Raw genomic sequence first — 25,204 nt, 5'->3', positions numbered from 1 at the left:
TGACGTCGTCGCCTAGAGGTTCCTCGGTAGAACGATGCACTGTAACTTCGGAGATGGCTCATGAGGTGGGCTCGCACAAATTGGGCTTGCACAGTCTCCGTGAGGCGGGCTTGCAGAAATTTGGGATGGTATTGGGCCGAATTGTGCCGAACATGGTGTTCGTTGTTCGGGTCACCAAATGTAGACGCGGCGGTGTTCTGCTACGTGAGTCCTGACCGGCAATGATGGAATGTCCCAGCGGGCAGATGGACGTGGCCTCACGCTAGGACGGTGCCGGTAGAACTGTCATGCCAGCGCCGTAGCGCGTGGCAGCAGAGGCACCTCTTCGTCGTCTTCCACGGGCTGCTGCAACAGCTTGCACAAATATGACCCTTTGTACCAATCTCTCACTTTTCCATGGCAAGTGTTTCAGTGTTTTCACGTAAACGATTTTACCTTTCCATGTTGAAGGGTCGTAAGGTGAAGTTATCTCCAGAGACACTGTTCATCAGCAAAAACATGCAGGTGTAATATGCATATGCACTTTGTATAGTTGGTATACTGAATAAGACTTGAGTTTCCAGCAGCTACAAGTATTAATTTCTACCTCATTTATATTTTTTATTGTTGTATATTATTCTTTGAACGACACCATTGATACACTTACCCTGCTGCAGTGCAACCTCCTTAATTTGAAATCGAAAATATGAATGGGAAGAAAAAACTTCCAGTATTGTGAACACAGGAACATGTGCAACGGTTTACTTCCGGTCTTTGAACACAGAGTCCGGATCAACGACGGTCGCTCATTGGCATCCAAACAACAAGACCGTTACTTATAAATAGAGCCTGAAGTTTTCGAGAAATATTTTTTTCCAATTCGGGGGTAAAAATCAGGGAACTCAACATGTGCTCTAAATTCATGCGAATTCAGGTGGAAAACCTTTCAGTATGCTGAATTCGGGGATAAATCGGGCTCTATTACTCAAAAGAAGTGTACCGCTTTGGTACAAACGGTGATGTAATTGTGTTTGTTGCCAAACAAGCTAGTGTGCATTCTTACAGACGTTTCAGTGGTGGTAATTTGCCTGGTAATGATGTGGGTTTCACCCTAAAGATGGCAGCTTCCAATTCGGGGGCAAATTTGGAGAAGAAACGGGTTAAACCCTAAAAGTTCAGGCTATACTTGTACGAGGCAGTACTTGCGCAAGGGGAAAGAAAAGAAAACGAGTCACTTTAATGGTGTGCTCCAACTCGACCAGCACAGAAATATGCTGCTAATCTGTTATCATCAAAGCAAGTAAGCCTCGCTGTTTCCCTACATTGGCACTGGACATGAGAGTGCGCTACTTTTTCCTGTGAAGCGCTCTGCACCACGCTCGAGCTTGTGCACGATGATGGAGCCACGGCTGAGGAAACGAATACAAACACGCGTAACAGGTTATTTTCAGCCCTGGGATGTTTTGATGCTTGCTTGTAAGTAAATATTTTGCAACATGAATGAGCCTCTTTCAGGCATCGCGTGACCGGAAACGTGCGGCAAGGTCCGGCGAGCCATGGCGTGTCTCACATCAGGCCCTCGCCCCAAGAGGCTCCCTTTAGTTCATATTATCTACTTTATTCGAACAAAACTTTAGTCCTGTTTGAGTTCAAATTAAGGGGACTGCACTTCCTGCACACACTCCACAGAACCGACACATTCCTAGATCAGATATCTCAGAAGATTTTTTTTTTTTTTTTCAGATTGACTTTCTGTGTACATTTGACTCCACCTTGCACAACTGTGCACCCCAGAGACACAAAAAGCAGAGCACCTCAGATAGTAATATAGTATCGGAATGTTCCTCACTCACACAATGCATGTGCAGCATGCCCCCCCCTCCAAGCAGAAGTTGGTGGGGCAAGCAGTTGCCAAAAATAAGTTTGATGTTGAGAAGTCCACCATCGACAGCAGAGATCCCTTGCCCCACAAAGGGGTGTCAAAGTATGTGCTGCTAACATCGCATAAATTTTCCACAAATGCTCTCTCACACTGCCAGCATTGTAAAGCTGATCTGTTTACTTATTTAAAATAGAAGCTGGAAAACATATCAAACAGTTGTCTCAGAATAAACATCCTGGCTGCCCAATAACTCGGAGCGCTTTCATGGCTGCGAGAAATAAAAAAAATTAGCCAGTGAGTGCATTTCTCACAAACAATAAGTCCAAGCAATACCAGTCCTGCTTGTGAACACACACAGGGATGCCATAATTGGATCAGCACTGCTGGGTCGTTGACATCAGAATTCTATCCACTATTGTTGAAGGACTCAAAAACTACAGTAGATGAAACTGCAAAAGGCAATGAAAGGAATCTGACATAGGCATGGGACTGTGTATTTGACACACAAAAGTGGTGGACATTACAGACGACAATGGTGGCAACAATGTACATTGCGGTGAGCACAATCACGCACAAAACAGGGAGGGCTCTGAACCAGTGGTTAACCGAGACTAGGCGATCAAGATATTTGCAAACTTTGAAGGTGTTCCTCCTCCCTTGTATGCCATGCAGAGGCAGTAGTGAGCCAGGAGCTGTTCCAGAAGTTCTTGCTCATCTAGAGGTTCCAGTCGTTCCACCCTAGACGAGAAAGAAGCAAAATGTAGTCAATACATCTTGTCTGCAGTCGACTCATTCTGCGTGCAGCATATGACAGGTGTTAAAATCTTAACGTCTCGAGGGAAAATCATCAAATACACCATGCACATTTTACCTGTGCTGCCAGGTAGATGCTATCAGTGAGGTTTATATTGGAAGTACAGGGTGTCAATAAAATCGCTGTGCAGCAGATACAATACAGCAGGAAAGGAAATGTCTCCCCGCTCACCTCAAGATGAAAGAGTGTTGAAAGGTTCTCAGCCCGACCCACTAGTACCACATATAGAGTGTATTTATTTGTATTTATTTATTTATTTATTGGTATTTTTATGGTGCCCACGAACAGCAGCTGCCTAGGTGATAATTTTTATTTGTTACAGAATTTTCATTAAAAAACTAGCAGAGCAAAATAGATGCAGTGTTTTGCAGTTGAGTTCTAGGGCAAGGCTGACATCCCCTGAAAGATAGTATGCAACTACAAGATGACTAATTACTAGGCTTCCGACTTTTCGGATTTATCCGATAAACTCCCTCCGATGTTTTTTGCAAAAAATCGGATTTATTAGATGAACTCCAATTTTTCCAACGGCCACGTTGCGGCGTTAAGGTTTTTCCTGTTTCCTTCTTCCTTTGCCCCCCTTCTTCCATGCCTGCTTTTCAACTTCAAACTAGTCTACAACAACAAAAAAAAGGGTCACAAGTGGTAGCCTCCTTCAGGGTTGCTGGACGCATGAATGGCCCAAAAGGAGGGTATTAACTACACACACTTGTCCCGTCTGTTCTATGCATCCTCAATCCTAGTGATTCAACTTGGCCCTGGACACTGGGCTAGCTTGGAACAGAACAGTTCTGTGTTCGTCGCAGCTGCTACTCATTTTGAGCCAAGGCACCATTCACAATTTGTGCAAATACGCTCGTTTGTACTTCAATAGCTCTGTGTAGTAAAACATCAGTGCGCTATGTCGTGCGCTTCCAGTTACTTTTGCACTTCTTTCCTTTCATTGTCTCTGCGATGACTGCTCCGAAATACTCCGAAATCGGCGCCGTTCATTTTTTACTTTTTAATCCTCCGAGAGACTCCGAATTTCGGAAAAGTTGAAAACTCCGATAAACACCCTCCAAATTTTTCAATATGAAAACCCCGAAAACTCGGAACCCTACTAATTACCTAAAATTAATTAATTAATTCTTTAATTAGGGGATTTTGAGCGAAATCAAGAGATCAGAATGAGAGACCATCCTAGTTGAAAGCCATTCCGTGTTTAGAAAATCCTGAAACATGCATGTGCGTGAAGAAATCCAACCCCGAATTTTGATATGCAAATCAGCCAAAACCAAAACCGCGGTGACCTGGAACGCGGGGGGTGCTGCCTTCATTTCTCACATCAGGGGGCCACATGATTTGGAATGATGGAGATGACTGGAGTAGATGCGAACCCGCAGATCGCCCCCCCCCCCACCCAGATAAGCCTCTGTCGGCAAAGATGATGCGCTTCTCAGGTGCGTTTCTTCACTTTTGGCTCATTTGCATATCAAAATTCGGGGCTAGGTATCTTCACGCACGTGCGTGTTTCTGGATTTTTTAAACGTGGACTGGATTTCAGCCAGGATGGTCTCTCATTTTGATTTCCCGCTTTTGCCTGAAATCTCCTAATTAAAGAGTCTTCGAGGGGATGTCGGCCTGGCCGTAGAACTCAATTGCAAAACCGGCATTTATTTTGCTCTTCTAGTTTTTCATAAAAATTCTGTAACAAATCAAAATAAACACCCTGTACGAATGCAATCTCCTCATCGTAGACACAAAGAGTGAGACGAAGAAAAGGCAGCAAAATTGCAGGTTTGCAACGCGAAGCGTTCGTTTTAGTTCAGGCTATCAAGAGAACCACGTGTACTACAAGCGTGAAATTTTCGAAGGTTGAATTTCAGGCTGTCATGATGTTACTGTCCATGCAGAAGAAAACTCCAAGGGAAATCTATGAGTGCATGATGCAAACATTAAGTACATTAAAGGAGTACAGAGGGCCATCCAAAAAAATTTCAGATTAAGACGTCTGATGAAAGTGTGTGTGTCATTTTACCGAATAATGCGAAAGGTTTTGATGTGTGCAATTTGTTTCCCAGAAAAAAAGCTCACAATAAATATGGCTCCGCGCGTTCACCCTTAACTCGCCATTCCGGGTGTAACGAGGAGAAGGTATGAAGCCACGTCACCGATGACGTTACAATGAGAACTCGTTCTGGTTCGCCGGTCACTGGGGGTCAGCGCCTTGTCCCTCTGCCGCCGTAAACCAGTTTTGCCAGTTCTTCCGGAGAATTGGGGATAGAAGGAGCAGCCGAATCATGACTGAGCCAGGAACAATGCTTTTTCAGAACCCCGAACAGCCGAGTAGCAGACGACAGAGCAGTAGCAGACAATCTGAACCAATCAGCTAGTGTAATCCTTGTAGCGTCAGCGCGAGGTTCCAGGCAGATCACAGGCTGGAACTCATCTCCACTGCCGTTGTGCACGGTCACTTTCTGCGGCGTACTTTAAATTCAATTTCTGCCATAATTATGACTCTGTGGTGTGAATTACTTCGCATGACGCATCTTACCGTCCTACTTAACAGTTTTATAGGAAGAAAACAGGGTGTTAAAAGTGACTTCTGTGCTACTTTAAGTCACGAGTGCCCGAGATACTCAACTGTGAAGAAGTGGTGTGCCAATGTGCAGTGTGGGGATTCTGAGATCGAAGATGCCAGAGGATCAGGGGGCCTCCAACGGTGTCAACAAACAAAATTGTTAATTGTGTCCATGACCTCATTTTGGCACATCAGCAAATCTCTGCTAAAATAACTGTGGAGATCTTAAGCATATCCAGAGGATGTTGTATGTGGGTTTGTTGTATATGTATGGTATATGTATGGTGTATGTGTAGTGTATGTGTAGGGTCGGACTTTTTCGGGTTTTATTTTTGTCAAAATTCGGGGGGGGGGGGGAAATCGGGTGTTTTTTTGTGAACAAGGAAACATGGTGAAATCGGGTGAAATATGTTTATTCGGGTACTTTTCGTGTGAAAAAAAAAAAAAAAAAACATCTTTACAAATTGCCAAAACTAAAAAATGTCAGAGTAAATGGGTAACACCCAAACAGCTGCGTGCAAGAATCTTTATTTATTACAAATTTTTGTAATGCTGCTGTTGTGTGGGTGGTTACAAATGAAAGGCTCAATGCAGTATGCAAAAAAAAGTTGTGAAAGACAAAATCCTTTTACAGTAATAATGCTCCACTGCAAGTCCACTATTGCACATGTTCCTTTTGCACATTAACTTTTTGCAACTTGTAGTGATAACAAAACCACTGATAAAGTATTCAGCAGCTGTTGACCAGTAATATCAGCTGGGCCTTCAGATGTTCGTCATCCATCAGAGTTCTTTGTGGCGTCTGCATGTACCGCATCCTGCTGAAGCTTCGTTCCACATCACAGCTTCCATTTGGGATGCAAAGTAACGACAGAGCTGCAGATGCAAGGGTTGGATACCTAGATGATGCAGACTTCCAATAGTTGAGCACTACGAAGTCATCATTTGTTGGAGGGTCTTCCAGCATATATTGTTCAAACTCAGACTTGAGCTGATCGCCACAATCTGTGACCAGGCAAAACAGTTCTTTGTAGGAATCAAAGTCCCTCGTCATAGATGCTGTGAAGCTCTTGTCTAACACGGCAGCCTTTCGCCACATTTCCAACTGGGATGGCATTTCTGCAGTGCCCGATAGGTTCCTGCTTGTGGTATCTTTCCACTTGTTCAGGATGTGGTTGCAAAATGTATGGCAAGCTGCCTTGACAGTGGTTCTCACATCCTTCGGCAACAGAGCCCGCGCTACGACGCACATGCGCAATGAAGGCGTTTTCGGCGCCAAGACGGCGCTTGCTTCTGCCAGTGTTTCCGAGGACAGCCGCGCGATGGTGGGTCCTGACCGGTTTTCGGGTTAAACCCAATTGCCTAGTGAGTCATTCGGGGGGTAAATTTGGGTGATATGGGGTTTTACCCGAAAAAGTCCGACTCTATGTATGTGTGGTAATGTTGTATGTGTTGTATGTGAATGGGTTTGATGAAGTGTCGGGCAATGAAGAGGCCATCAGCCAATCGGGTGCCGAAATGTTTGAATGCCAATTAGAAACAATGCTGAATGGATGCCTCCAAGTCAATTTTGCAGCATTTTGGGCATTGTAGTGACACTTTTCTTGAGTGACTTGTTATAGCTGATGAAACATGGCTGCATCACTATAACCCTGAAACAAAACAACGCTCCATGGAATTGCAGCACTCAGATTCTCCGAGGCCCAAGAAATTCAGGACACAATGATCCGCAGAAAAAGTCGTGGTTTTCAGGGACAAGGAAGGTGTTTCGATGACTGACTCTCTCCAGAAGGGTGCAACAGTTAATGCAGCATACTACTATACCTTGCTCTACAAGTAGGAGGCCTTGAAAGGGAAAAGGTGCGGGAAGCTACGGAAGAAAGGAATTCTTCTTCAGGACAATGCACCGGCTCACAAAGCAGGCCAGACGTGCAGGTTCTGAAGGACTTGGGATTCAAATGCATTGACCATCCACCACATTTGTGGGATTTTGACCTATCAGACTAGTCTTTGCTTCCAAACCTACGAAAAAGTTTGGAAGGAAAGAGATTCTCAGAGGACTCAAAGATGATAGGAGCAGCTGAAGCATATTTCGGATCATCATACTACAAGCGCAACTTAACAAGGACAAGGAGGTAGACAAGCCGAACAGAGAACTAACTTCCAACAACTTCATCGAATCATGTAAGGACGCAGCCTTCTGTACCTCCACCCCTACCGGAAACTTATTTGGCACTGCATGTGTCGAGATAGGGTATCGGCTAGGGATGTGCAAATAGTGATTTTCAAGCTCGAATCCCATACAAATAGAATATTGAGAGCTACCAAACTTAAGACAAATAATTTCGAATTGAATACGAATACAGATAGAATAATCCAGTAGACAAAAAACACTAACATTTCATTTTTAATAAAGAAAAATGAAGCAAACTTATTCTTTGTGAACAGGCATTACCTGCTCCTATGCAGAAACAACACACACTGGTGATGGGCGACAAATTTGTGACCATGTTGGTGCAAACTGAAAGCAATTCAAGCAACCTGAAGTTGCTGGTACAGAAATATACAGCGTGCACTATGTATAAAGCTATGTACAGCTGTGTACAGCGCACGCCTTTGCGACCTCCGACTCGATACATATGACGAAATGTTCAATACAATGAAAGAAATTGCAGTCCCCATGAGTTTCACTGCATCGAGGTTCGACAGTACTCGCATTGTAGTCTGATATATCCACAGCAATCTCCCCGTAATCAAACGTCACGATTCGTTCCAAGATATCTGCAGCAATCTCTCCGGAATCGAATGTCGCGATTCTGCCTCATTGTCGTGATTTATTCAGAGATATCCACGGCAATCCCTCCGGTATCAAACATCGCAACTGTGCCTCATCGTCACGATTCTTCCACACGAAATCGTCTTCCCTTCCATCAAGAATGAACGAAATACATTCGTTGCAGTGCAGAAATATATAGGTAGAGCCTGAAGTTTTAGGGCTTTACCCGATTCTTCCCCGAATTTGCACCCCGAATTGAAGGTTGACTCTTTAGGGTGAAACCCGATTTTTACCTGGCAAATTCCCCTCACTGGGGTGTCTGTAGGAACGCATTAACTTACTTGTTTGGCAGAAAAATGCAGTTACATCCCCGTTTGTACCAAACCGCTACAGTTAGTTTGAATAACTGAGCCCGATTTCTCCTTGAATTTAGCATACTGGAAGTTTTTTCACCCAAATTTGCATGAATTTAGTGCACATGTTTATTTACCCGATTTTTACCCCCCGAATGTAGGAAAAAATATTTCCCGAAAACTTCAACCTATAGGGTGTGTCACGTAGGACTGACCAGAATTTTCCTTAAATACGGCATTAGTCTTTCTTTCGGAAAAGTCGTCGAATATATCTATTCCTGATGGGGCCTACACAAAAATGGTGGTGTATCAGTAATTAGTGCAGCCATTAATTAACTTTCATAATTATTCTTCAGAATTAGTGAAAATGGGTTTATCACACAACTGCAAAGTTGTAGAGCACAACTCTGAGCAGTCTAGTCAACTGGAATCAAAACCACTGCATTTTGCTGGATCCTAGTAAAAAAATATCCAAAAATAGTTTTCTAGCGTTGCGTGTGTTTTGCGGCTGCTTTTTAATATCCCTCTCTCGCTGTCACTAAAGGTGCAGACCCTCATATACCAGGATTTTTAATAAACATGGGGACAGACGTTACTCCATGCAATTTGCCTTTGTGTATCCGTGCTACTGGTTGGGTGCTGTATGATGGACGGACGGATTAGGGGAACACTGGCTGGGATCATTGTAACTAAGGCTCAGCAGAAAGTGTGGCACTGTTGTGTCCAGTGTTGAGTCAGAGACAATGCGCAACCTATAGTTTATCAAGTGAGGGGCAACAACATCGAGGAACTTTTCCCTTTCCTACCGCACCATGTACCCCACACATTCACCCGCTGTGTCATATGCGGCCATTAGGCAAGGTGATCCTGCAGCTTTTCACGATGTCTTTGACCATGCAGCCGGAGAATATATGAAAGAAGAGATCTCATGTATCAAGATTCTGGATACTGTCGCTCACCAATATTTCGGACTACAAAAATTTGATCTTCCCAATTTTTTGGACTAAACTCTTGGCACCGTCAAACACTCCACAGAGCCAATGTGTGTATTTACTCTTCCAATATTTCGCGGACGCATCCCACTCAGAGGATGCCTATTCTTATATATTTCTAAAAGTTTTTTCTTCCAGGGGCCAAAACAGACTTACTACTGTGCATTTTAGCAGAAATTCGCCATGATGCGTTATCCGGTGTCCACGAAGTGAAACGGCGGAAGTAACTCACGTTGAGAGTTACTTCAAGCCAGTGTGAGTGTTCAAGTAGTTTTTTTTTAAGCACTGATTTTAGACTGTCTCTAAAAATTCTGACTGCACGCTAATTCGGACTGACTTTGTGGCTTCTTCAAGTCTGAAAAATCGGTCGGAGACTGCATTCGCACACCTCTGGGTGGTGCCTATCAGAACCGCGCACGGGTGTATCAGTCACGAATCTGTATGGATAAGGAATTTGTGCAAGAGATAAACTGATGTTCTGAGGCTGGAACAACATAGAGGGGACAGATACACACAAAGCCTCAAATTGCCTAGAAGTCAACGATGAAAGATGAAAAGAAACCTTTTCAGTGACTTTCATCTTTCATCAAGGAATTTGTGCCAGTGTCGGGTGTCCTTCAAGTCAGGTGTGTGTGAGTGTGTCACCGGTGCCAGAAGTATTAAAAAAGTGGGCGACGAGGAAGGAAAAGCTTTGTTGGAAGTAGTGTGTGTCCGCATCTGTTGTTTGTGCCCTCGTTTCTTCGTTTGCATGTGTACATCATGAATTTAAAGCACTAACGAGCTGAATCTCTCGCAATTTTGATTCGCAGTACATTGTGTCTTCTGAAATAAATGCGCACTTGGTTGACAACCAACGGCTCATCTGTTCTTCAATTTCATTTATCCAGTTCGTCTGCTATCCGGACATTTTTTGTTAAGAGATGCAAGTGCTGGATAAACAGGGTCCCACTGCTATCTAGAGTAGTCATGGCTCTGGTGAGCATATTTGCAAGTAAGCTTTTGTTATGGCCATTTTACAGTGGAACGTGCTGTCTGAAGAGCAACTGTGCTCATTTATTGTACTTTTTTGTTCGTTTGTTGAAATCCCCATGCTGTATGCCATTGGGCAGTGTGGAATAAATCCTGATTAAAGGGTAAAATAAAAAATTCCTAGCGTGGCTACGTCACTCTCTAAACCGCTTGGTCAATTCAATCGAGAAAAGAGACTCGCAATGCACAAGAGTACGGATGGTCTTTTGCCCCAGTGGAAGGCTGATGGCATTCCATTGGTGATGCAAACCCGTACAACACCAACTCGGAGTAGGCGCTTGACCATCACCCACCACTTGGCAAAATTTGCTCTCTCAATGGAATTTGCCACAAGAAGGATACTGAGCGAAGGGGGAAGGAAAAGTAAATGTGTCAGTGTTTCAGTCTTGCGTTGGTAATACCATGAATGTGTTACCAATGCAGCAATATCACAAGCACTTGAAGGGGGCACATCCTTTATGTAGCACATTTTTGGAAAAAGCACTATGCAAGGAAATATGGCCATATGCAGTGGGAACTTTTTATATTGTATATGTAGGGAGTGACTTTTTCGGGTTAAACCCGATTCCGCCTGGTTAGCCCCTCCCCCACTCCCAAGCTGACCTCTGACCAGTTCGGGTTAAACCTGATTTCTTCCCGAATTCCAGTCACTATGAAATCCTCAAGTGACGTTTCCACTGAAGACAAACAAAGGTCATCACAAAAAAGTAAAAGAAAGAAAGAAAAGAAGAAAATAAAGATTAGGAAAGAACTTACTAGACAAGAGGAGAAACAAAAACACCCGATAACACCCGAAGGCACAATTATCGCCCGATATCTCCCCTAATTACAGATCTCAATATAGCACTCAATTCCTCCCTCACTGCTGCCGCCGAATCTGAGAAAGACATTTAACCCGAAAAAGTCACTCCCTATGTATATGCTAGGTATGTGCCTCTTACATTGATATATGCGACTATGACGACTCCTGGATTTAATGTAAATATATTAAATTTATACAGTTCTACTGTGAGTTCAGTAAAAGGGTATTTGGTGTCGTGTCATCGGTGCAATTTGACCCACAATTCACGCGAGTGTACTACATACTCACCTTTGCAATTCGGACTGTGGGAGGGAATGGTACACTTGAGTCATGTTCCAAATTTGGCACCGGTTCCAGCCTGTTGCCAAAATCCTGAAATAGCGGAACTGGATAAGAAGCGAATTCTTCCACGGGTGGACACAGGACCGTGCAATCGAGGGACACCAACATTTCTCACGAACGAGTAAACAGATAGGTGTCTAGTTCTCAGCTCCATAGCTGTCATCTCTAACGTTGCGTCTCTCATCGTCATTCTGTTGCCTTCTTGTGCAGTAAGCTTGCCTTAATTCAAACCCCTTTACAGTAATCTGGTCAGGACCAAGCCAAAGATTTATTATATCGGGAGCACCTCAAAAATCCTTTTAAATCCCCATAAAGGGTACAAAATGGCAGATAAAATGAAAGAAAGGTTACTCTATATGTGTGTGATGAGAAGTATGCATTATGATTTCTACTGCATGTGGGTCAGCATCAGTTTACATAGTACATGTATCAGGATCGCTGTTGCATAGACTGCAGGAATATTGTATAAGTTGTTAAATTCGTGGGCTCAATAATTCGCGAATTTGTGAGAAGCCAGGATCAGGCAATCATTCGCGGAACCTTAAATTCGTGTTACCGCGGTGCGTCGACCGGGGCCCTCCACCTTGAACTTCCTGGAAGAAGCTAATAAAAAGTATCACAACTGGGTAACTCGTTCGATTTTGTCTTCCTTTTGAGCAGCTCTGACTGAAAGGGCTGCAATTAGGGGCAGTCCTACTCGGCTTGTACCTGTGACATTGCCGAGCTGCCCTGTGTCCCGTCATTCTTGTCATCGCATTGAGCAGGTGCGATTGGCACTCGATAGCGATGCGACAACTTTTGCAAATAAAATTACAAATACAATTACTCTACACGTGGCAGAGTGCATACACGCTTACTGGACGGTCCAGGCTTACGAGGAACTGGAATCACGGGACACCTACATCCGCGCGAGATTCGTAGATGAAGGCAGGACTACTGTCTCCAGTTGCAGCGGCGAACTGAACACTTTGCGAGGCAATGCAGTGCAAAAGCGTAAGATGCCCCGTGTACATAAGTTGCCTCCACGTCCTGCGTAAAATTTCTTACATATTTCGTTCACGTATTTTTCTGTCATTAGTTCGAATACTTCGCGGGACCTTGAATTCGCTAAAAAAAGGGCGTCCACGAATTTCGCGAAAAATAGGACCTCGCGAAAATTACTACTTCTACAGTATTTGCTGAAGTATAACAGACATGGATAGAAAACGATGTGAATAACACAGCACTTGTATCACCCTTCCTTTTTTGTTTGCGTTCATCAGACTCCATAAACCGTTGCATCTCTTTACGGTACACCAGCTCGCCTGTGTGTCCTTAATTTCTCCCTTGTTGTGTTGCTTCAAATGTTTATATCCTTGCAGGTCTAGATAGTGTACCCTCGCAAATAGTGGTTTGAAAACCGAAGCAAATACGAAGCGAATAGCTGATTTGGATATTCAAGCGAATAACTCTAGAATCGAAGCAAACAGTTCCAAAATGGAATGGTTTGCACGCACATGTGGAGTGGAAATAAAGTGAAAACATACAGGAAACATTAGCAGGTACATATTTTAATTTGCAGCAGTACACGAGTGCCAAATCTCTGTCAGCATGCATTCAGAAGGTGGTGCATTCGAGGACGAAAGAGAGTGCTGCGCCATCTCGTTTTGACTTAAGGAAACTGATAGGGTGAGTCTTAAATTAAATGGCAGTCTTAATAGCACTTAAACAGCGTATCTTGCAGTTTTGCTGTAGATTCATTGTTTGTTCTCGTGTGGTCTTTTTCCCAGCAGCTACTCGAATATATTCAGTATGGAGGTGGTATTGAACATACGTATAAGTATTCGCTTCGATATTCGAAAAATTCGAATATTCGCGTGGCACAACTAGACAGTATAGTTTATATTAAGCAGGCATGCTCTCAGGTCTGTGTGTGTGGCAGAGTATTTGCTGCATGCTGTATAAGAGGGCATAGGGCCCAATGGGACTGCAGCAGTACGCACAAAAAATGTACAGTCAAGCACAATTATTACAATCTTCAACATAACTGTTAATGCAAAAATATTAATCATGGGCCACAAAGGTTTCAATAGTGCCAATGACTACAACACTAGAAAAGGTGTCCAGGAATTTAAGGAAGTTACTAGTGAAATGGCAGAATGGCTTTGTGAAGGCAGAGAGACTTGTTTTGGAAGAATGTTCAAGTACGTTCACTGACATTGCTTCCACTGGCAGGCAGCGTGGAAGCGATTAAATGTTCCTGACAGCATAAACTAGGACTTTTTAGACATCTCATGAAGAGATGCTGGACTAAATACTAGAGCTGTGCGAATAGCAAAATTTCCATTGCGAATAGTTTACGAATGTTTCACCTACGCTGCGAATCGAATCCGAATAATTTCTTCAGATGGTGAATCGAATTTGAATAATCAATAAAGGCACAATTCGAATAATTCTGAATACCTCATGGTGAAATATTTTGTGGTGTCACGCTCATTAGATGATATTTTTTTCTACTACATTATGAATTCCTGCTCCAAACAATGTGAGCCTTTTATCCAGCATAACATATCGTGTTGTGTATGGTGGGCTGCATTAGTGGGATGTACTGTACTGAGAGTTAGTCAACATGCTCCATGCAGCCTGCTTTGTGTGCATCTCATTTCTGTGTTTGCATTGTGAATTTTCTGTACTTAACTAACTAAAAAAACTTCCAGTATGCTAAAGGAGAAATCGGGCTCAGTTACTCAAACTAACTGTACTGACTTGGTGCAAACGATGATGTAACTGCGTTTGGTGCCCAACAAGTCAGTCTGCATTCCTACAGACATCTCAGTAACAGCAATTTTCCAGGTGAAAATTGGGTTTTACCCAAAAGAGGTAACCTTCAATTCAAGGTACAAATTTGGGGAGGAATCATGTTAAACCCTAAAACTACAGGCTCTACAAATAATTCTGAAAGTTGGGAGTACGTTTAGTGGAACCTGCAATGCCCAGAGTACAGTGTTTGCCATGAGCTCACAAAATTTGTTCACTTTAGTGACTTATGTGTGTCACCACTTCACATTGTACCTGAGGAAGCGTGGACCTCCACACGAAAGCTTGTACAAATTAAACTTAAACAAAAATCTTCAGTGTCGGCTTCTGCATTTTGTTTATGTGATCTACAGGACTTGACTCCCCTTTTCGTATACGCATCTGACAGAACATTGTAAACAGTATAAAGCAGGCTTCACCTAACGCTCGACTGTTATGAGGTGAAGCAGACTTGCTAAAAGAATGGTGGTAACATGAAGTGGGCTTCACCTAAGTCGTGGAGGTAACAAGGCGAAGCCCACTTGCAGAATGGCGATAGCGATACGATCTCGCTTCAGTACTATTCGAAAAATATTCGCGAATTTTGAATACTGAAAATAGAGTGCAAATAGCATTCGAATAGCATCAGATATTTGTTTCATATTCGATATTTCGAATATTTGCACAGCTCTACTAAATACAGGTGGACAAGGTGCACATCAGTAGACGATGCGGCAGTGGTAGAGGGGCCAACAACAACCCAGTGCACAATTTATCTGTTTTCGTATGGTATGTAGCCACACACAGTCCAGGCAACCTTGTAGTTTGACAGCTTCGAAATTAACGTGACAAGCTACAAGGACAAGGCAAAGTATCTTTGTTCTTTAATAAACGTGCTTGCTATGCACATTTCTGCTGTTCTTGATTCACGATTTCGTGGATACCCTCATGTAACAATCACTATAAGCTGGCTTGCCCGTTACCGTGTATATGCACATTACCTCTCTTCCTGAGATTTTAGAGAGCTGCAGGCTTGAAGACCAGCCAGAAGGCAATTGCGACGCTTCAAGTTTTCCACCATGACTTCCGCAAATTTGTCACCCATGTTTACCTGAAAACAAATGTTTTCAATATTCAAACCAGGAGACAATGCACTCAGATGTGTTCCCCCTTTCATCTGCTCTGATGATCTAGAACTCGGGTATCTACAGGTGTGAAATTATGCCTACAGACAAACAGAAGCAAAGGAAATGAGAAACGCATTAACCTGCCCATATGCGCTAGCTTGACGCTACCCTGTACTACACAGACATTGTGGAAGGTGATACAGAAATATCTCCCAAATAGCTGTCGGTGATTTTCAGTTCCATTGGGACACAAAGTTTCACAAAACAACTGGTTTTTCCCTTTGAATTACACATCAAATGAGTTACGTGGCAGTCTGAAATTGCGACAGCTCTTTGCAGTCAGTGTCATCTCTTTAAGTCCTTATGTTATGCATTCTTAGACATAATTTCATCCAATCAGAGGCCACTACCTTCCGTGAAAAATGTGACGCCTCTTTTTTCCTCCTTTCTGTTACAGCCCTGTGTTAGAGGGAGCCTATACAAACAAGAAGTAAATCACACAGTTGCTGCTGCTTGGTGCATCTGCTGATGCATCAAACTCCTTATCTGAAAAGATAAGGAGATAATAGACCTCTGTCAGAGGGGCACATATATGGCTTTTGAGGCAACAGCATTAAGAAAAGGCCGTAGCTGATATATGGCCTTAAACCCTGGGAGGCTGCAAGACGGTATCCGTGAAGGCGTTTTGCCGGTGATGTCTACACCAATAAGCATATGTGCGACCGTTGAATGGAAAATGTAGTTAAATCGCATTTGTTCTCACTCTGTGTACTCGGAAACAATGTTTGGTTTGCACTTAGCCAATTTGAGAAACAGCAAACAATATTGGTTTTGAACGCAATTTCGATGCTTTGTTGTACGCACACAGTTTTGGATGCAGACGACACGGAGAGCAGTGGTTCGAGGGCATCACTACGAATTGACGAGATATAATAAGAAGCAAAGTGCAAATATTCACCAGAAAAACTCCCGGCGTTGAGCACGAAAAAAGTTAGCAGGACATTACGTCTCATAAAAACATTTTATTTTGAATTCAAGGAAATACGTGCCATCTTTTGGTGACAAGACTTTGACAGTTTCGGAGGAACACCGTGAACTGCCTTGCGGAAGCTCCATTGCCCTTGCACCTCAGTTTTGTCACAAAGGCCGTATGACTGACCATCTGGAGAGAATTTAATGACCATATGCACTTAACACCATAACCGTTAAGGCAGTGACGGAACTGCCTCCAAGCCCGCGGGCGCTGGCTCTGGCGCACAAAAAAAACGCATTTGGTGCAGAATTTCACAGAATGGCGCACCTCCGCCGTATGTATTCCACTGCGTCCCGCGCAATACATCGTGTTTGCAATACATACTCTCCACTTTCTAGTGAATATTGGGGTTCAGGTATCGGCATGTACGGTTCAAGTCCTGAATGCTCAATTGCTCGCGCTGTCCTTACGCGCCTACACCCTGCGAGCACGCGCGATGTTACGCAGTAGCGGAAAGCCTGGAGTGATCCATAGTACAGGCGCCGGCAACTCCGGAATCAGCGTCGTCAGTTATGCCTATCCACAATTAGTTAAAACGCAGTTGTTTAAAAACAACTCCCATGCAAACGAGCCAATATTCTATCGCAGGCACGTGACGTGTCCAATGCTCGGTAAATTTGCACCACCACCACCTTTCGTCCAGTACGCACACACTTGATGCACTGACAGTGCGCTTTATTGTTGACAACTTTGAAGTACAACAACGTACGATTCTTGTATTAAGTTAACATAGAAAACATATTGCACGATTCCACGTTAGGGGTGGCGACACACTGCGGAGAACGGGAAAAAGAGGAACGAACAAACAGCGAAGTTTCACGAGCGCTGCGCAAACACAGAAATGACAGGAAACCGGATGATAACTTTACGCTGCTTGTGTAAGAAACAGGTGCTACATAATTAGCAGCACCTGTTTCTTACTCAAGGAACAGAAAAAGTAGCACCAGTTTTCTTTTGTTCGCCTATTTATAAAGTGCTAGTGAAAGCTTAATTTTGAACACCCTGTGTAGTGAGCTACTGGGGGAATATCGGTAGTCCTGTACATTCCTTTGTACAAGGATCGACGACACAGTATTCGGAGCGAGTATACTTCTCACTTATTGTTGCGTTTTTTCTTGAGGCCTGTGACTTGGCGTCGACTTGGCGTGACTCGGCTTCGTTGTTCAGAGGCATGACGAGAATAGAGAGGGCGCGGGAGCATCGCTCGCGGTTTTTCTTTCGTGTTCATGCGTTCGAACCGGGGCATCTTTGTTCGGCGCAGCTGTGGCGCAGAATTAGGGAAAATTGCTTTTTCGGCGCGGGGTTGCGCAGGCAATCCCAAATGGCGCACCTTGGCGCAAATGGCGCAGCAGTTCCATCACTGTTAAGGCTGTAATTCTGCCCGGCTGACAGGGGTATAAGAAAACAAGTTCTTCCACTAAATGCTTCAGGGACAGTTTTGAGCCCTAGGCTGGCTTTGACATCACATTTTGATTTGTGAATTGGTGATAGATGGTGTAAATAGTGCACATGTGATTCATATGCTATAATGGCGCAAGTATCACCAGACGAACCTACGCCAATGTCACACACTTGTGCAACAGGGGTAGAGGTGATAATGTAGAGTCACTAAATAAGCTACGCTTCAGAGTAACGACACTGAGGCAAAAACAGCCACCATATTGTTTCGGATGACCTCCAGCCCCACCTCTATTTTGGCAGTAGAAATAGATGAAGATGAAGTTCAGCAGTGGAAGAAGACAACACTTCGAAGAGCGCTAAATGGATGGCGCTGGAGGTCATCCGAAACAACATGGCGGCTCAGTGTCGATACTCTGAAGCGTAGCTTATTTAGTGACTCTAGTGATAATGGGCCTTTCGGAGACATGCAGAGCAAGAACTGAGAGGTGCTCACAGGGACGTCATAGCAACAAAGGTGCTTGCTGTAAAATTTGTTTATTTGTTTTCTTTATTGATTTTTACCCACATATTACATGTTATAAGGCTCGCCTAAGCCGTAGAGGGTTTATAAATAGTTTATAAATAAGCATTCAATTTTACCAAAATATTTTGCACAGTGACAGAGCCCCACATAATGTGTTGCGTCTTTTCCGAAACCTGATGAGATGCGACCAGTTCCTAGCAAGGACGTAAAAATCACTCACGGGATCATAGTTGATGAGGACAGCGTGCGTAAAGTTGCGAGTTATCCACGAGAGCAGGGCACTGGACTCCTCGATGCTCATGTAAACGAGGACACACTCTGCAAGGAATACCGTGGGAAGCTTTAGGTCAAGTCCGCTCTCGTGGACCACCTTGGCTTCAAAGACATCCAGCTCTCTCAAGTCGCACCCCACCAGGTGGTAGCGTTGCGTGTGGAAGTCCGAACTGCTTAGCTTCACGTCATCATCAGCTGCAAAGGAAGGTGAAACACCATTTTGTTAAAGACATGCAAAAATTTGTAGGAAATCCTTAGGGCCTGACTTTTTAGGGTTATATCCGATATTTACCTCCCGATTCAAATCAAGAAAAACGGTTTAACCCGGTATTTCCCCGAAAACTGCTAGACCAGGGGAATCCGAAGTCATCACACCTAACACACAACTTTGGAAACTGTTGTAAATGCATAAATATGCTGATACAAACTGCGAAAACAGAGACCCTGCTGCCTCTTACATGCATAGACTAAATATTGATACTCTGTGTCTACTGGTGTGTCATATGCGTTATGCTGAGTAAACCAAAGATTTATGCCTGATCCCATCCAATTCAACCAGAATTAGGTTGAATCAGGTTCAGTTCAACCCGATTACACCTAAATTATTGAAGCCCGAATAACCCGATAAAATAAAATAAAAATATAACCTGATATTTACACCCCGATTTTGCTGGAAAATATAACCCGAAAAAGTCACTACACTAGAGCATGGAAACAAAGTGCAACACTGGATCTCGAGGGTGCATCCCTCGCTTTCCTACTTGTCCCGGGCCTCATAATTACATGACATCAACACATGAGACGTACACAACATAGACTCCACGCACTCCACTCCACCATAGCATGAGGATGGAAGCCTATGATTTTTATTTTTTTTAACTTTTTTTCATTTCAGCGCGGCTATGGCAGTATTGTTTACTACTGAGCGTCAGCCTATGAACGCAACATTGGATAGTCACGCCCACCTTGAGTTGCTCGACTCAGAGTGACTGAAGAAAGAAGACTAACTGAAGACATGTTCCTACATTTGTTTTTATCTCGCAAGAGGTGCGCATCCAAACGACGCAAAATTACTTGTGTAGCGTGTACGTGTGACACCGAAGCAGCACTGGGGCAAAACAGGGTGCTGACAGAGCCGGACGGGCTGTCCTCCCGCAGCTCTGTAACAGCCGTTCCATTACTGGAAAAAGCAGTAATGGAAACGTAACGAAAAATAAACTGAAAGGCTGGTATCAGAAACGGATAACGAAAATGAAAATATAGCAGTAACGAAAATGGAAACAGTAACGAAAATACATCAGTTACCCTTCCCTGGTTCTAGCTTTGTCATTCAAGACGCGTGTCCTGATGCTGGTTCACGGTTAAGAAGGGTGGAGGCCGACCATTCTCTGGCTGCCCATTCCCGAGTCAGAACCAATCAGCCTTCATCATCAGCCACTAGTTCAGCTCAATTCTCGTTCTTCAATAAACCCGGAGCTCCTCTCCATACAGAGCTTCGTGTCTATCATTCCCAGAGAATTGCAACACCACAGTCTCAACAAAAAAAGAAAAAGAAAAGGTTCTTTGGCCTTTGCAAAGGTCAGATACTCGGCTACACTACGCGAAGGCTGCAGTCATGGTTCTTAATTTGAAGCAGTTATCACTTCAAATCTTACGAATTGATTAATGCCACAATGTGCACATGTACAATGAATAAGAAAAAAAATTACCAAAGGAAGGAGTGCTGATCCCCGACCGCTGATGTTGTTGGAGTAAAAGTTCATTCATTGTATCTGAAAAATAAAAGCAAACAATTACTAACATACAGCATTACACACAAACAACTCAATTTTTGTACAGCATCAATACGCAATCAACCCTTTTTTTTTTCGGCCTCAGTCCTCTCTAATTAGAATTTGTGTTTCCTCCTCACCACCTTCTCTGCCCCCTTTCTTTGATGCACATTAGTATACATATATCTATATCAAGTGTTCAATGTATCGCACCCGATGAAGGACGGACTTTGTCCGAAAGCTTATTCTTTAGTAAAATAAACTTTTTTAAATGTTTGAATCTCTTTAAATACTTATCTTATTCACTTGCGAGTGCTAGACTTTTCCCATTTTTGCCTGATAGTTTATTTCCCATGAAGTACAATTCATCTTTCTGTCGCACAGACCAGGATGAACTTTGGTCTCCAATTTTGAAATGGGCATATAGTTCCTTCCATTCAATTCAAGAATAGTTAAAATATAGTTACCAATATGTGGCAAAAGTTATTAGCAGAAAATGATCCCTTGACCGCATGTCTATCCGGGGCCTACGTTTTTTACTATGAATTTCTATCATGGTTGGTGGACCACCCTGTATATAGAATGTCTTTTTTTTCTTTTTCGCAAGCGAAGAGACTGGAAAAGAAACCGATTGCACTCTTCAAACCTTCAGCATACAGGTAGACGATGCCTTCTTTTGTATGCTGACTTACAACAGGGGCAGTCTAGCAAACGTTACGCATTTTGATCGCGTCGTAAAAATAGAAGATTGGGTTTAGCCAACTCCAAACATTGCAGACTGGTAGCCATTTGCCTTACGTTGTGTTGGAATTTTTTGTAAGCATTATGCTCCTGCAGAAGAAAATTTAAAAATGAAGCAAAAACCTCAACCTTTGCATTTTCTATGGCTCATCTCACTCAAAAGCCGTCATTTCCTCCCGTGTGCGCTTCGTTTTCATTTCACCGCACACAGGTGGTGCCAACGTACAGAACAAGAGCATTGGTGCACAACACGAAAATGGACACGTCACATCATTGTAGGCAGTGGTGCCTGTGTACGAAGCAAAGCGAAGTGAATGTGAAGCAGAGGCAGGAATATATGGCAGTGTTTGTGTGGGATAGGCCATTGAAAATGCATGGGATGAGATTTCGCTCGATTTTTAATTTTCTTTCTCGATGACCATAGTGATTACTACAAATTCCAATAAAACTTCAGACAAATGGCTGTCAGTCTGCAAAGTTTGGGGTAGGTTAAACCCAGTCTTCTATTTTTACAATGCAATCTAAATGTTTGCTAGACTAACCCTGTATATCGTGCATCGTATGGTGGGTACTGAGCGATCTATGTATATGTGTTACATTGTGTGTCACATTACGTAGCCCACTGTAGTACACTACACTAATCGTGTCTGCAGGTTCCATGTATGCAATACTTATGCTTGTAATTTGCCGTGGAGCGGAGGTGATATCTTTACCGTTCGTTTATTTGTGTACCCGCTTCCCTTTGCTTACTTTTTGTGATTTTAGCATTCTATGGGCCTTACCTTCAGTTGCCACAACTCTAAGCAGCGGCTTTCGCACTCGAATATAATAACACTTTCTTGTGGTCACTGCCGGGAGATCCACTTCAACCATCGTCTTGAACTCTGCTTTGTCGTCTGTCAGCCGCCAGAACAGCGTGTCGAAGCCAGCTCCCAGGTTGACTATCTGACATTCGGGTCCAACTGCCTGCGTGCCTCTGAGCATTACACCCGCTGTCCTCTTGTTCGAATGACACTTACCTTAAGAAACTTGTCCAACAGAGTCCGCACGCCCTGGACACGAGCGAAATAACCGCGACTTATTTCTGGTGCTTTCCTCTCCGATGACTTAATAAAATGTTGAATGTATGGGTCGCTCCAGTAGCCCTTAGTGACCGCATCTCTCTTACTAGCGGATGCGTCAACGTTTGTCTGGATGACGGGATCCTCCTCGGTCATTTTCATGGGGAAACGCTTTATTGATTCTGTCAAGTCATGAATTGTTCTTCACCCGCAGCGCAAAAATGGAAGTACGCAAATTATCTTAGGAGACGAACGCCGGCATACCAACACCCTCGCAATGTCTTGGGTTGGATTGGATTGCATTGGATCGAACGGAGCAGCTTGTAATAAACCTATTCTTTGAATTAAAAATTGATAAAAAAAAAGACTACAAGCAGGGATAACATAATTATGTCTTACTTCCAATTATTATCTTAAAAATGACTCATCTGTGTAGATCACGACGTGAATAATCCAGGATAATCATCACAGACGTCCCTTAGCCAATATCGGAGCGTATCTAAACTCTAAGCCAAACTGATACGAGTCAGTTATCGTAGCGCACCAACTAGGACAGTACCGCGTCAGTAGTTTTGCACAATGAATATTCTTGGATACGTCTCAGGTGCAGTGACAGACAATTTTATTACGAAAGGTATTGTTGGGACTTTTCGTGGCAGCAACGGCAAGCACACGGCAGCGTCTGCACCGGTCCCGGGCGCTCTTCCCGAGCCTGTGGTGAAAAGGTTGGTGCGATGCGGAGGGGCGTTCGTGCGGATAGCTGGGTTTTCGGGTGCCGCAGCAGTTGCACTGGGAGCCTATGGAGCGCACGGTAGGTGGTGGTAGCAGACGATATGTTGTGTGTAAACATGACACTGAGGATGAACCAACTTCTCGAAAATTTCAGTGCTATTTAAGAGGGATGACATACCGGAAGAGCGAAAGGAAGCTTATGACATAGCCAACCACTACCATTTGCTTCATACACTAGCGTTACTTTGCGTTCCTCTAACGAGAAGGCCCAAAGTTGTAAGTATTCTTAATGAGAATTATTTGTATCACACACACTGTAATGATCTGAATTACAGGACACTCGGCACTGTGCTACAATAAGCTGAATTTGCTTCTGTAAGCAGCCGCCGTTATCGCTATAAGACAAAAGCTTGTAATGTTGTCTGAGGCTGTAATCAATATAAACTGGAAAAGCTATCTTCAAATCCATTCTTTCTTCAGGTCATCTAACAACGTGACTGGTATCCTGAGGGTAGCTCTCTGGAAGAAACTTGATATTTGTACATTTGGTGATGTAATGTTATATGATAATGAATTAAAGGTAGTTGTTGCCCTTAAAACATAAATAGACTACAGTCTATAGTCAATAATAATAATACAGTTAACACAAAAATAGAAAGCAGCATTGCACAATAGTCAAATTTTTTGCCACACTGAGTAAACTCCATAAAGGGGGGGGGGGGGGACATTTTGTACACACACACGATGCCGTCTGCTAACTACCACTCTCTTGGGGAACAGGTTGGAGCTCTTCTGACAACTGGAATGGCACTGTTTTGTGGCTCGTGCTACGCGTACGGGCTCACTGGTTACCCTGCAGTCAAGAACGTCGCCCCCTACGGCGGAAGCGTACTGATTCTCGCCTGGCTCTCAATGCTGCTCTGAACGGCCCCCCACCATTGTCTCTGCGTGCTCTGCAAATGAATGCACTGCACACTGTTCCATGTCTGCTGGATGATGATGGCAAAGTCCTTGTGAGGTCTCCCACGGCCAGTGATGACACACTTCATGATGCTCTGGCCGGTGTTGGGAGAACTTTTTTTTTTTTAATAAAGCACTTAGCAACCACCTGCCACAATTTGTCTGCTTCTTGGCCGTTGTTTCCGAAGGATGCGATTCCTGAGCAACAACTATTTCTGAAATCAGTAAGAGAGGAACACTTTAGGGAAGGGCGCGAACAACGTGAGACGGTCACAGGATCACAGATACGTTAGTGATGCAAAACTAGCGATGAATTGACTATCAATAGTGTCGAAAAACTATAGATTGTTCACTACCGATAGTACTATCGCTAGTGTTGAAAAGCTATAGATAGTTTTACGATAATGGACTACCGATAGTACAGCTCATTTGTTTTCCTTTACTATCGATGGCTAGATTTGGTTCTCACTATCGATGCTTTCGTTCCCGTCTTCGTTTTCGCACTGGCACAGGACAACGAAAACAGAATCACGTTCTTTCCGTAAATTTAGCTTAATGTATGAATGATGCACTGCAATCAGCGAAAGATGATGCTCATCATAATATTGTACTGCATAACGTGTATAGGAGTGAGGCGTGTTCTTTTTCTTTTTTTATCTGCTCCCCGATAGTCTTCCAACAGTATACTATCGATAGTGCTATCGATAGTTTTGAATCACTAAAATACGTACACATGCCACTGACAAAGCAACCTTTTATGCACATTCCAAGTTGTACAAATAACTTGTGAGGCCCTTTTGTGGCACACAAGCCCAAGAAGCGATTGGCTGCAATACTGTAGATGCAAGAGAGTGAGGAAGAAGAAGAAGAGAATAGGCAAACAAGGTCACACTCATTCTCGATATAATAGGAGCGCATAAAAAGTAAGCGACACTTAAAGGGACAGTAACCTCCGTTCCAGCGAATTTCGGAACTATAGTGTCATTTTATTCCTCCTGGAAGAGTGACCACGGTATCGAAAATCCTGCGCATAATACTGGCGTAGTTTATTATTCGATGGAATACGTGTAGGGTTCGTGGTTTTCGGCATTTTCCGAAAAATGCCGGAAAACACCCCCCGAATGATTTTTTTCAGATTCGGAATATTCCGAAAAAATCCAAATTTCTCGTATCCTGACAGCTGCCATTCCTGGAACGGCAAAGAGAAATCCCCTTGGAATCTCCTTTTGTCGACTATTTCTCGAGCGTAGCATTATCTTCGGGCTGTGTTCTTG

At 43.5% G+C, this 25,204-nt stretch overlaps 3 protein-coding genes across 3 annotated transcripts in view; 1 reads left to right on the top strand and 2 right to left on the bottom strand.

The window, feature by feature from the left end:
- Nucleotides 1-2,339: 2,339 nt before the first annotated feature.
- Nucleotides 2,340-22,536, bottom strand: LOC135366399 (leucine carboxyl methyltransferase 1-like). The gene is made up of 7 exons (XM_064599082.1): nucleotides 22,197-22,536; nucleotides 21,960-22,143; nucleotides 20,374-20,436; nucleotides 18,612-18,859; nucleotides 15,309-15,418; nucleotides 11,479-11,562; nucleotides 2,340-2,599 (listed from the first exon to the last, which is right to left on the bottom strand). The coding sequence occupies exons 1-7, from the start codon at nucleotides 22,398-22,400 to the stop codon at nucleotides 2,473-2,475; spliced, it is 1,020 nt and encodes a 339-aa protein (XP_064455152.1). The 5' UTR covers nucleotides 22,401-22,536; the 3' UTR covers nucleotides 2,340-2,472.
- Nucleotides 22,537-22,742: 206 nt separating this feature from the next.
- LOC135366401 (transmembrane protein 256 homolog) lies at nucleotides 22,743-24,081 on the top strand. The gene is made up of 3 exons (XM_064599085.1): nucleotides 22,743-23,049; nucleotides 23,125-23,246; nucleotides 23,751-24,081. Exons 1-3 carry the CDS (start codon nucleotides 22,818-22,820, stop codon nucleotides 23,892-23,894), a joined length of 498 nt encoding a protein of 165 aa, XP_064455155.1. The 5' UTR covers nucleotides 22,743-22,817; the 3' UTR covers nucleotides 23,895-24,081.
- LOC135366398 (integrator complex subunit 6-like) overlaps nucleotides 22,844-25,204 on the bottom strand; it is a 51,327-nt gene continuing 48,966 nt past the window's right edge. Inside the window, exon 12 of the mRNA XM_064599081.1 lies at nucleotides 22,844-24,145. The gene's annotated coding sequence lies outside the window, so the exon portion shown is untranslated. The remainder of the gene's footprint in view (nucleotides 24,146-25,204) is intronic.

Source organism: Ornithodoros turicata, chromosome 8 (genome assembly GCF_037126465.1).
Source record: "Ornithodoros turicata isolate Travis chromosome 8, ASM3712646v1, whole genome shotgun sequence".
In the NCBI taxonomy this organism is placed as follows: Eukaryota; Metazoa; Arthropoda; class Arachnida; order Ixodida; family Argasidae; genus Ornithodoros; species Ornithodoros turicata.
Note: the sequence above shows the minus strand (reverse complement) of the source record. Positions and strands in the feature narration are given on the sequence as shown.